This window comes from Spermophilus citellus (assembly GCF_964194105.1).
Source record: "Spermophilus citellus genome assembly, chromosome: X".
Classification (NCBI taxonomy): domain Eukaryota; kingdom Metazoa; phylum Chordata; class Mammalia; order Rodentia; family Sciuridae; genus Spermophilus; species Spermophilus citellus.
Window position 1 is genome coordinate 96407055 of NC_138190.1, and position 14180 is coordinate 96421234.

General features: G+C 32.6%; 1 protein-coding gene across 4 annotated transcripts in view; it reads right to left on the reverse strand.

The window, feature by feature from the left end:
* Positions 1 to 14180, reverse strand: part of PCDH11X (protocadherin 11 X-linked) — a gene marked incomplete at its 3' end in the record, with an annotated part of 715967 nt that overhangs the window by 632045 nt on the left and 69742 nt on the right. For all 4 annotated transcript variants that reach the window (XM_081277634.1, XM_081277633.1, XM_081277635.1 and 1 more), the window contains one exon: positions 3813 to 6308. In XM_081277634.1, coding sequence (XP_081133760.1) covers positions 3813 to 6308 — 2496 coding nt within the window. The remainder of the gene's footprint in view (positions 1 to 3812; positions 6309 to 14180) is intronic.

The following is a 14180-nucleotide window of genomic DNA, read 5'->3' on the forward strand; positions in this document are numbered from 1 at the left end:
TAACATGTTATCAAAATCAGATGGTTGTGTTCTAGGAATCTTATTTGCCAAGCATGCTACAAGGCTAAATTCACATACCAAAATATAGATGTACTTAATCAAAGTTACTGAACTTAACCATAGTGAATACTAATCCTATTTCAGGCCAATTCAGATTATTGTTATTATTTGAATTGATGTATCACATATCTACAGCATGATTTCATCCATGAATTATAATTTTCCAAAAGATTTACCTTTTTTTAACCTTATTTCTGAAATTGAAAAACTATTTAAACTCAAATCACACAAAAAAATTAAGTTTTTTTTTTGAGGGGGGAAATGAAATACTTCAAATATATGTGTAAGGCAGTAACTAATATATAGAAGGCCCTCAAAAAATGGTGCTTTTATTTTTATTCTCCTCTCTGTTTTTTTTAATACCTTTATTTTATTTAGTTATTCATTTCTATGTGGTCCTGAGGATACAACCCAGGGTGAGTGCTCTACTGCTGGGCCACAATCCCAGCCCCCTTCTCTCTGTTTTTTAAATGCAAAGTCTTCACATATTTTAGTGGAACAGTTGTGTTAAGCAAGACTTGTTTTTGCCAATACATATCTTCTGTATGAAAATTAACAAACTGATTCTAAAATAGTTATATTTACTTATTGGTTTTATAGGGTCATATAAACCAAATGTTATCTGCTTGCTCTGGAATTTGTTAATAGAAATTAATCTGTGAAATCACCTTAAATTTCATGTTTTACATTTCTACTACTATATATACAAAAATGCCTTCCATAATACATATAGAAACTTATGCCAAAGAGGAGCATCATATTCACCAGGTATAGACGGCTTCATGCAATGGATGCACACCTATATAATGAATGTTCCATATTTTTTTTTCCTGAGCTCCACAGTAAAAAAGAAAAATCTAAAGAAAGCATTTGATACCGTTTTTAAAATGTAAAATTCATGGAAGGTTCCTTGTATCTTACATCATACTAGAGCTGTTTTATTACTCTACATGCATATTTCTAATCAGATGAGTAATGAACTAAATGTAAATATCACTGTAAGACCTCCTTTTTAAAGTTTATTTTCTCACTTTGTTTAAAATAATTTGGAATATTTCTGTTTCCCTCTAACAGTAATATTTTATTTTCACTGTCGGAATTTCCTTAAGGAACAGATTTTTATTCAATTGACTGACACTTCCATCTGTTTTGTGTGATGTTTATTTAGAAAGAATACACCTGCTGTATTTGAAGTTTTAAATATGTAATTTTTTTCAGTTTTCATTATTCTTTTAGTATTCTGCAATATCATTGAATATAAGATTCCTCTCTTGGTGTTAATTACAACTTGAAGAATATAGGGAGAGTAAAGAATATTGTAAATGTAGCACAAATGTAAAGATTCAAATGATAGTATTAATCTCGCTAAGTTCATGAATTCATGTTGAGAAGATATTTACTAATTAATATGAAACAACTATAAGCCAATGACAAAATGTGTAATTTATTTATTTTTAAGATGTGAAAAAAATCAAATAAGTCACATGATACTCACTGATTTTAAGTTAGTGCTTTTAATTAATAGAAACCTAACCATGACCAACAACTCATTCACAGTTGTACATGCTTTTAGTATTTTACCTAACTCATGAAGCTATTTGTCCTATGTTTAGGAAAAAGTCTCTTCACTGTATAAAATATAGTGACATAATGGGAAAGAATTTTTAATTTTATTTACTTCTTAAGAATTACAAATTATCAACAAAAAATGGAAAGATGGATATTTTCAAAATACTTCATTTTTTTATTTATCCATGCCTTCCTTACTGTGTGATCATATACTCAAGTAAAATTAGTGTAGCTCATAAAATATATCTGAACCTTTGTAAACAGTTGAAATCAGAATTTGCTGTATTAACAAAATTCATAAGCCAATCTATTAAAAATGATAATTCACAAATGTAATTCACAAACCACATCATTTATATACTGTCTTAAGAAAGTCACAGGTTTAGCTCAGAAAAAAATTCTATCAGGATGTTCATCAAAGAAAGTGTTTTTAATAAAGAATACCTTACTGTTGAGAAAGGTCTTCAATAAGAGAATAATAAGGATAAGAATCAGAAAATAGAGTGCCCTTTTGAGTCATTAAGCATAAAGAAAAACACAACCTGAGGAGATGTCAAGCATCTACTATGTTTGTCCTCCAACAAATGCAGAGAAACATGGAAATCATCAGAACTGTGAAAATAACTGCTGGCCTGCAAATTCATTCAAAGCATTACAGGAACTCTACACAGAGCCTACGGTTCTATTTTACAAATTAATTGTGGATCTGTTAGGAAAAAAATGCACCCACAAGTTAATTAGTACCTTACATTTTCTGTGACTAAAAAAGAAATATTCAAGTTATTGTATTATTTAACTATGTATATCCTCAAAAGATCTCCATTCTTAAAACAATTTCCCAAATTATGGTAAATTATTTGCACTATTATCTTGAATCTGGAAGACTTCTTTAATATTTCCAGATTTTGATAAGGGGGAATCTCTTTTGACTTTCACATTGCAATCATTTTATTAAACCTTAATATGTTTTCAAATCACTTTATTTACTCAAATAGATTAATACTTTTCTAAGACCTACACAGACAAAATAATAAAGTCAACATGTGGCATGACTTTGAAAGAAAAACGTAGATAAATTCTATCACTTTATTAAGAAAACAACAATACTTATATGATTTAATATACTCATGAACTTTGAGAAAAAACTGTATTCATTGTTCTATGGAATATAGAATTTAAAAAGTATTGTATGTAGGCTTGTTTTCATAAATGAATTGAATTTTAAATTATTTTGCACAGATTTCTTGGGTTTTTATATTCTCTTATTTCCCTTCCTGCACATTAGAGAAAGAAAAATTACTCCTTTTCCCAAAAGGCATTATCTCTCTCTTTTTTTTTAGTTTTAAGTGGACACAATATCTCAATTTTATTTTTATGTGATGCTCAGAATCGAACCCAGTGCCTCACACATGCTAGGCAAGTGTGCTACCACTGGAGCCACATTCCCAGCCCAAAGGCATTATCTTTTAAGAATGTCTTCTGAAGGGCTCTGAATACCATGCATAAATATGTACACATTTAACTGATTATCTAAAATAGAGATCTTAACAAATTTCAGTTGCTGGCTTGAAATTGAGAATGAGCATCCTTCGTTTTTATAATCCCATTGTTGCTATATTGTATGAATATAGATTTATTGTACCAAAATAATTTTGAGTTCCTAATCTTCAAATTCTTCATTGTGGAGACGTGTAGGCATGATGGGATATGGGTGGGAGGATAACTTGCTGCCATTTAATTACTTTTCTCCAAATGAAACTGGGATTCCCAACATCATTAGTGTTAAAATATGTTCAATAGATTCTAAAAAGCTTTATGGTATGATAGCTAGCCCAGATCTTTCTGATCCTCAATACACAATAGTAGTGAAGACAATGCTATAACCTTTGTTATAGATGTTTCCCAGTCTATTTTCTAGCATAAAGCATTATGCTTCCATCTACAGGCAAAACTGCCCCCCTATTATAATCATAATTCTGCACCCATTTTTCCTATAATCAACAGTCATTTTATTCTGATTTTCTATCAGTCTTAATTCAATTCATATATCTATTTGGATGTTTCCATACAATATGATTGTTTTGATCCCTCTTGGAGGTCAATAGTTTCTGTAAAGTTCTATATCAACTGAAAATAAGAAGAACATAAATTTAGAAAGGTCAGTTAGAAATGGGATTACCTACCGGTCTGGTGTGTACAGACACAGGGGTCTTGAAGGTTGTCACTGGATAGCTGCACTCAGAAACACTGTAGGGATCAGAACTGCTGGAGGAACACTTGGAGATGGAATCACAGGCCACGAAAGTGTTATCAAGAGGCAGTTCCTGGATGATGTGGTGCTTTGAATTCAGGGGTGTTTCAGGCTGAATCTGGAAGGCTGGCTGTGGAGAGGCAGATTTGTAGTGTCGGGCCAAATCAGGGCTGTCAGGCTTGAAGGTGGTGGGCGCAGTGCCCCAGTTGTATTTGCCCATGGTTTGCTCTTCCAGTTCAATGGGAAGGTCTAGTGTGACACTGTTTCCATCATTGTCAGCATCATCTGCCTTTGTTTCTTCAATAGTGACAAAGTTAAGCAGCAAGTTCTTAGGGGCATGCTTCTTCTTCTTCTTCTTCTTTTTCTTCATCATTATCATCTGCCTGTTTTCTGGGTTTGGAGTAACCCATTCAGAATTCTGCTTGTTTTTCTGAGCAGCCTTAAGGTGTGGTGATTGGCGACATCTTACTACAGCAGTGATGAAAATCACTAGTATAACAGTTATAGTGCCAGCAACAATGGCAACCATGATCTTGACATAGTCACTGGTTGGTGAGGATGTATCAGCTGTCTCAATATTTTGGGTCGCTGGTGCTTCGATGCTTTTGCGCACCAATTCATGAATGAGTGTAGCATTGGTCACTGTCTCATTCACAAACAGATTGACAATTACAACATTGAAGAGAGAATCAGGTTGTCCTAAGTCTTTAGCTTTAACTACCAATCTGTGTAAACCAAGATCTGCAACCACACATTTCTCCTTCAGTGTGATGTTGCCAGTTGTTTGGTCAATTACAAACAGTCCCTTTGTGTTTCCTCCTACAATGCTGTAGCGAAGCTCTGCATTCATTCCAGTGTCATTGTCAATGGCAACTACCTTAAAGACCACTGTGCCTGGATTAGTGGATGGGAGAACCAGTTCATAAGAATAGTTGGAAGGAGGGACAACAAACACTGGTTTGTTGTCATTGACATCAACTACATTTATGGTTACTTTTGCAGTTGAAGAGCGTGATACCCTACCACCATCCTCTGCCTTTACATAAAAAGTGTAAGATTCTTGTTTTTCTCGATCAAATGAAATATTTGGCCTAATGACACCAGTCTGTGGGTCAATGGTGAAGTCATCATTCACATCTAAAATGGAGAGAGTGACTGCAGAATTCTCTCCATAATCAGGATCAGTTACGGTGATTAGTCCTACTGTGCCATGTCTTGGAAGGTTTTCTGGGACATAGAAGTTGTACTCATTGTGAGTGAAAATTGGGCTATTATCATTCTGATCAAGGACGGTTACTAAGACTGTGGCATTAGTCATTAATGGTGGCATTCCATTATCTTTTGCCAGAACAGTGAAATAATATTTTTCCTGTTTTTCTCTATCTAATTTTTTCACTGCAGTCAGAATGCCTGTTCGATGATCCAGGTTGAATTCAGATGGGGCATCAGTACCTAGAAGGTAACTGATTTCAGCATTACGTCCACTGTCTGCATCTGTTGCACTTATTTTGGTCAACTGTGTGCCAGGGGAGTTATTCTCAGGAACAGAAAGACTTATGAAGGGCTGGGTGAAAACTGGAGCATTGTCATTTTCATCTTTCACTTTGACGAGAAGCATGGATGACTGATTCAAAGGAGGTTTGCCAGCATCTGCGGCCAGTAATTTAATGGCATATTCTCTTGTGGACTCATAGTCAAGATATGCAGCAGTTTCCAGGAGGAACTGATTACTGAATACTGGCCTTAATCTGAATGGAACTTCATGATCTGTGAAGCATGTCACTCTACCATTATGGTCCGCATCCTTATCCATTACAGTAATGAGAGCAACTTTGGTGTTAAGTGGAGCATTTTCTGAAAGAACCACAGTGCCATTGGTTGGATTGATAATGTATCTTATATCAATTGATGGGACATTATCATTGATATCTGTAACATTTACCAGGACCATTGCTCTTGCTGGCACTGATCCACCATCACTTGCCAAAACCAGTAACTTATGACTTGGTGATTCTTCTCTATCCAGGGGTTCTTTGACTGTGATGAGTCCAGTGGTGGTGTTAAGGTGAAATAATCTCTTGGCAATATTGGAGACTAGATTGCTGAAATAGAAGTGAATCTTGGCATTTTCACCTATGTCAGCATCTGTGGCATGGAGTTGTGTCACTGAAGTACCTACAGGAGCATTTTCTGGTATACTGACTTCAATTTCCTTCTCCTTGAACACAGGGCGGTTGTCATTTGTATCAGCAACACTTACTTGCAAAATAGCAGTACTCGATCGTTGAGGAAAGCCACCATCTTCAACCTTTACTTTCATTACATAGGTATCCTTCTCTTCCCTATCTAACTCCTTTTGAACAATCAGTTGTGGCATCTTGTCTCCTTCTGGTGTCTCTATGACATCAAGCCCAAAAATATTTTGACCCTGGAAAATACATAATGAAATATACTTTTACTTGTTTAATACAAAATAATACATGTTAACAAAATAATTATAATATATAAGTCAGATTATGTTATTTTATGTAATTAGAACAATTTTCATTTTCTTAAATCACATGACATAGTAAGGTAAGTTCATAGGTGCTACAAAACTTTGGGTCTAAGTCTCCACTCTGCTTATAAACTAATATTATGACCACAAGCCAATGGCTTAAAAGTTGCAGGTATTTATAAAATTAAAGAGTTGTTCTAGAAGATATTCTGGAGGAGTTTTAGTTTGTAAGATTTTATGATAATAAATGAAACCCATTTATACAAATTATTGAAATTTTCAAAAGGAAAACTTGTATAGAATTTTTTTAAAGAGAGAGAATTTTTTAATATTTATTTTTATTTTCTTTTTAGTTTTCGGAAGACACAACATCTTTGTTTGTATATGGTGCTGAGGATGGAACCTGGGCCGCACGCATGCCAGGCAAGTGCGCTACTGCTTGAGCCACATCCCCAGCCCAACTTGTATAGAATTTTAAAAAGAATTGTCACTAAACTGCACATGATAAATGAAGCTAGAAGTGAATTACCCATGATCAATCCAACTGAATTAAAACTTTTTTTACACTTAAATTTAGTTGTTTAAGATACCTTTTCATGACCAAAAGAAACCAGAAAGTATAAAATAGTCAGCCAAGGCAATAGCATACATAACATATAAATGTAGTTAAAACCTTTGGCAGATAAAGGAAAAATACAAACTCTGATTAGAATATAAACTTGGGTAAAGTGCATGGAAATTTTCATTTTTTTTTCCTGTAGAAACATTATAAAAATGAAATTATCTTGGGAATTAATAATTAAATATTACTGTATTAAATCTTTTTTTTTATTGGTTGTTCACAACATTACAAAGTTCTTGACAAATCATATTTCATACATTAGAATCAAGTGGGTTATGAACTCCCATTTTTACCCCAAATACAGATTGCAGAATCACATCGGTTACACATCACATTTTTACATACTGCCATATTAGTGACTGTTGTATTAAATCTTAATAAAAAATACAATGGACAAAAACTCACATGCTGAAATATCACATTGAAAAAGGGAGTATGGGGCACTACCTATTTTCTCTTTATGCCCATGAAGTCAAAATATGGACCTATCAAAAAAAAGAGTCCTATCTCTGAACTATAGTAAGATGAACCCTGCACAAATAGAAATCTTGCCAGCTGACTGAATAATGTTGGCTGGCTCTCAAAGAGAGATCTAACTAGTGTTACTTGAAGCATTTGAATAGAAATTAATAACATAAAAGTCACTGGAGGGCATGAAGAAAATACTTGAAAATAACCTTAAGCTTCCTATCAAATAACTGACTTAAGAATATATATATATGAACAAACAGAAATATATAAGTAAATGATTATAATTCATTAATACATTTTTAACATAAATGTTGATAATACATGGCAAGTGCCAGACACTGATCTTTCTCTTAGGTGCTTTGTCATAAAAGAACAGGGAAACATCTTATTTTTTCATAGTTTTTTATACCATTGTCTAAACAAGATCTTATAAAATAGAAGTTAATAAAAGATACAAGGTTTTCAGGGACTGTTAGTCTAGGTTGTCAGTTTATAAACATATTCCATATCACATTATTTATGTTTTATAGTTCTGGGGATTGAAGCCAGGGCCTCACACATGCTAAGCAAGAACTCTGCCATTGAACCATATCCCCAGTCCCACATTATCTTTTAAAATTTTACTTAATTGTTATATTTGCTTATATGTAATTTAATATAATACCCTACTACACATATATATTTCCTCTTGTGAATTAAAGATATTTCTGCAAACTTTAGGAATTTTTCCTTTTTGACTCATATCCACTTATACTTTTAATTATATATAAAAATACAATTTGCGGGCTGGGGATGTGGCTCAAGTGGTAGCGCGCTCGCCTGGCATGCGTGCGGCCCGGGTTCGATCCTCAGCACCACATACCAACAAAGATGTTGTGTCCGCTGAGAACTAAAAAAAAAAATAAATATTAAAAATTCTCTCTCTCTCTCTCTCTCTCCTCTCTCACTCTCTCTTTAAAAAAAAAATACAATTTGCTTTGGGCTGGGGATGTGGTTCAATTGGTAACACGCTTGCCTGGCATGCGCAGGGCGCTGGGTTTGATCCTCAGCACCACATAAAAATAAAATAAAGATGTTGTGTCCACTGAAAACTGAAAAATAAATATTAAAAAATCTCTCTCCCTTCTCTCTCTTGCTCTCTCTCTCTAAAAATAAACTACAATATGCTGTGGTAGAAGCATTAGATGCTTATTATGAAATTTAAGGTAGCATATCAGAAATATTCATTTAAATCATCAGTTTGGTAAATTGTGACTTAAAAAATTATATGAATTAAACAATGTGTACTTGTTATTATATTGTTTTTAAATGATACAATATAATTTTATATTTCAAATAAATGAATAAAAAGAAAAAGTGAGCATTCATTCCATTTATATTTTGTCAATATAAAACAATAAATAATCTGACTTTCCTTTGAATAGACAAGAGAAAAAAATTTCATGTTTTAACTATTACAGTGTAAAAATTAACAAGCCAGAATCTATTATTTCTAATATGGCATATTTCAAGAAAAGTAGAATTTTATGACCAAAATATCCTATATGAATACAGTATACATTATGAAAATTGACCCAAATAAGTGATTAATCATAATTGATGACTTATTTTTGAAATATTATTCCAAAAGGCTTTTATGTGAGCCCAAATCAAGATGTCTTATTCATGGATGGAAAAAAATAGTTTCTAAATTGAAATTCATAAAAATCTCTAGTACTTAATGGTATTTTGTTAATTCTTAAGATGCCAATATTGAATGGCTATCATAGTCAGAGTCTTCTTCTCAGTACAGGGCACATATGGTGGTGAGTAAACATTTTACTAACATAATGGGAATTAAATTCTAGCTAAAGTGAAAGACAAATCAATGACTAAGTACTTAATTATGGTATTGATATTAGCAGGTTAATAAAAAATAATATTTTAATAAGAGCTCTAAAGAAAGATTATAAGGTATTGCATTAAAGGGAAAATAACATATAAAATATAGCATAAAATATTGTGTAAAGGTTCTGAAGTTATGTTTATGCATTTCCTGATCATATTTTAAAAAAATTAATCCTGTGTTTGCCCAAATTTTGAGTTCAGCTTTGCTTTGTCATGCAAATTCAGGGAAGTTTATGTTGGTTGAAAAGTTCAAGAATAGCATACTCACTGTCTTTTATTTATTTGAAATTGTAGTAAAAGACAAAACTTTCTAATTATCAAGGTGATACTGAAGTGTATGTATACACACACACACACACACACACACACACACACACACACACACCAGCTAATGGAAAATGTTCCTATTACTCTTCTTTCTTCTATGACTGCTCTGTTCAATATGATACTGATTCGTTCTAAGGGAGTATTTGAATTTAAACTTTAATTAATCAAAATTAGATAAAATTGAAAAATCATTTCTTAGTTACACTAGCCACATTTTAAGTTCTCAATAGCTACTGTGTTGGAAAGCAGAAGCAGAACATTTCCATTGTTGTACAAGGTTCTATTAGACCATAGTGTTCCAAGATGCCACAATGTTTTTGTCAAGAAAACTTCCATGTATAATGCTTCCTCCCCACAAATATTTAGATCCCAACCAGTGACCTTCCAGTTGAAGTATTTAAACTTTTATTGTTCAAGGAATTTGAGACAATACATGAGAGATATAATTTTCAACAAACTTTGTTTTTTAAACTTTTCAAAAATATTTTTGGTATCTGTGATCGAACCCAGGTGTGCTTAAAAACTGAGACACATCCCCAGTCCTTTTATTTTTATTTTTTTTAATTTTGAGACAGGGTCTTGCTATGTTGCTCAGGGCTTCACTAAATTGCTGAGGCTATCTTCCAACTTGTGATCCTCCTGCCTCAGCCTCCTCAGCTGCTGGGATTACAGGAGTGCACCACCTCTTCTGGATCAAAAATCTTTTAGAGAGATATCTAAGTTTATGTAAAATATGGTGTCAATATGAGCTTGGAATCATTGAATGACAGTTCCAAGAATGGTTTGTCCAACTCCTTGAGAAATGAAGAATAATTAACACAGAGAATCAACATTAGTCCTACCCCATTGTAGTTAGCTCAACTGAAATACCAACATGAGCAATGAAAAAAATTAAAGCCCTTTGCCCTTCATTTGATCACGACATGTTAGTGAAAAAAATGAGAAAGGAAAAAAGAAGATGTATAGTTCCTTAATCCATCTTCTCCCTTACTTTAACAAAGACCTAAGGTATATACAAAAAGAAGTAAAAAATAATCCAGATAATTGACTTATAAGTACCCGAAATTCTAAACCTACCTAAAGTTATTATTGTTATTCTTTTTTATAGGGGCATACTAAGAAAAAACTTTGGTATTTCACTAAAATGTTCATCCATTGGTGAAATCACTAGTTATCATTTATGTGGGTGCATCTCTAGGTAATTTATTTAAGCCTTAATAATGGATGTGAATACAGGGTAACATGACATGTATTTTTGTTTATATGTATACTTTCTAAGGACATAGCGTCTGGCATATATGCACACACTCAGTAAGCATTTGTTTGATTAATAAATGTATGCATTAAAAGGATGGTTCCTATTTTAAAAAATAAAAGAAAAAATAACAGTGCTTAATTGTTCTTGCTTATAAATCTCAGTGTAGGTAGCCACAAGAATACTCTGTAATTGTTGACTTAGGGAAATTTTTTTTTCGCTTTAACCTTAGTATAACTGTCCAGAGAACAATTTATGAATTATTTTCTGAAACAACTACTATTTTTCTGTCAAAATGTAATAAAGGCTAAAGTGTGAATAGCTAGTAAAATTTTATAATCTAGTTGTAAACCTTTATTTCAGAAGAAATTATCACAAATATGAAGTGTCATATGTGATAAGAGCAATACTTGTAAAATATAAGGCCCTATGCCTGTCAAACATATGTATGTATGTACAATCAAAAAAGAGAATAAAAACTCAGAAAGAAATAAAATACCATTTTAATGGAACACAAGAATCGTTTACACAGGGTATGTTGATTTGGGATTCTGATATCATAAACTACCTTGATCTCAAGTACACAAAATTACCAATTCCAGTTATAGTCAAGAAAAAAATTATGAAATTTCTAATAATCTGATCTATTTCAAAACTCTGGTGAATGATATTTATTCCAAAATTTAAAAATGAGCTTTGGGGTTGAAAAACATAGGACAAAACCAAAGTAATAAGCAAAATCTTAAGCCTGTCTGAGATTTAAATCTTTGTAAGAATTTTGTATTCTAAGAGAAGAAAATTAATGCTGGATATAAAACTCCCAAGAGATATATTTTTTTTTCTTTTGGAAAAAAGTAAAGGATATTTGTTGCCAAATAAAAAGCTATATTTTTTGCTTATTGTTCTGGGAAAGAATTAATTGAATCACTGTAGTAAACTTTAATATTTTTGACATAACCATGTGCAAGACACCACTTCATTGCCTATTGGAAGGTGATAAACAACACAGCACTTTCAGAGCTATAAATCTGGTAAAGTTGCCCAGAAAATACATAGAGTGCCAGTAAGTACTAAAAATAGTTCCAAAGAGATCGAATTCTAAAACTGATTAAATAAACGCTGTTTACTCTGTACATCTAGGAATACTGGTTGAAAGACTAAGAATTTATTTCTGAGCTTCTGCTACTGCTTGATTAATCATAAACCAACTTAATTTTAATATTTTTCCATTGTTTTCTTACTTTATGATACTGATCCATCTTTGGGTCACAGAAATATAAGAAAAAGAGTTTCAAATGGATAAAACCAAAATGATATGGCTTTATAAAAGGTAGGGAATACATTTAATATTCTAAATTCAAATATTAAAAACTTGCAAAGATTGAATGCAATTTATAGCACAGAAAAATTGTTTAATACTATGTAAATATTTAAAGTAAAAATTCAACTTGACCCAGAGGTTTTATCATTGTACATTTTGTTTGAAAATATTTCCCTTTAAAGAACATATTCTCAAGCATGTGATTTTAATCACTGTTTTTAATAGAAAAGACATGGAAAAACAAATGAAATGTCATTCTTAATTGTTGCTAATCAGCTCTTTTTAGAAGCTGCTCCCTTGTGTTCAAGTTAGATTAACAGGAATTATAAGAAAACAAGAGCATGATATATTGAATCACTGAACATAATATATTAGAATATACTTTAAGCAATATCTAAGCTTTCTTTTCCTTTTACAAAAGGGACTCTGAGACTCAAGTAAATTAGGTGAATTGCCCATGATTACGAAATGAGTTTATTACAGACTCAAGTTTGACAGCCAAGTGGTTTAACTATGAGTTCAATGCTTTTCCACTAAACTACAGCTACCTTTAAAAGGTAGGCTTTTTAAAATATTTTATTTTATTTTTTTAGTTTTCAGCGGACACAACAGCTTGATTTGTATGTGGTGCTGAGGATCAAACCTGGGCTACCTGCATGCCAGGCGAGCGTGCTACCGCTTGAGCCACATCCTCAGCCCAAATGTAGGCTTTTTTGATGTTGGCAAGAACTCTGTACTATGGACAATTCTCTGCATAAGATAACCATCAGGTAATTACTTTACAAATTAGAGCAAAAACAAAACCAAACAAACAAAACCCTTGTTTCCTTATTCCAGAACATTGAGCAACCAACAAAAAAAAGTTTCTTCCCTATCCCTTTAAAAACTATATTATCCCTAAGAAGTAATATTTAGTGATAAAAAATGAAATATCACTTAAAATAATGAGGGTTCATGAAAAGGTTTTGCTTGCTTGTCAATTTATTAATATTACTTAAATTCTCAAAATGGAATTCACTATCAGTAGTTAACAAAAGATATTTCACAATTTGTAGATTTTTCTTTTAAAAAAGCAACTTCTTAATGAGGCTGGGGTTGTGGCTCAGTGGCAGAGCACTTGCCCTCATGTGTGAGGCACTGAGTTCAGTCCTCAGCACCACATATAAATAAATAAAAATAAATAAAGGTAGATCATCAACTAAAAAATATTTTAATCAGAGAAATGCAAATCAAAACTATTCAAATATTTCATCTCACTCCCATCAGAATAGCAGCTATTATGAAGACAAACAACAATAAGTGTTGGCGAGGATGTGGGGAAAAAAAGCACACTGGTACATTGCTGGTGGAACTGCAAAATGGTGCAGCCAATATGGAAAGCAGTATGGTGATTCCTTAGAAAACTGGGAATGGAACCACCTTTTGACCCAGCTATCCCACTCCTTGGTCTACACCCAACGGACTTAAAAACAGCACACATCAATGTTTATAGTAGCACAATTCACAATAGCTAAACTGTGGAACCATCCTAGATGGCCTTTAGTAGTAGATGAATGGATAAAAAAAATGTGGTATACATACACAATGGAATATTACTTCAGCAATAAAAGAGAGTAAAAACATAAGGTTTGCAGGTAAATTAATGGAGTTAGAGAATATAATGCTAAATGAAGTTAGCCAATCCCCAAAAACCAAAAGCCGAATGTTTTCTCTGATATAAGGAGGATGATTAATAGTGGGGTTGGAAGGGCCTTGAAGAATAATTATAAGATGCTAAAATATTATTTACATGTATGAATCAAAATCTTATAATTTCTCAGTGATCTGTTTTTTTTTTTTTTCCAAGAAGAAGGCTTTAGTCTAGCATGTACATTCAGATTTCCCACAAGTGTGCATAGGAGGCACGGTAAACCTGTGTCT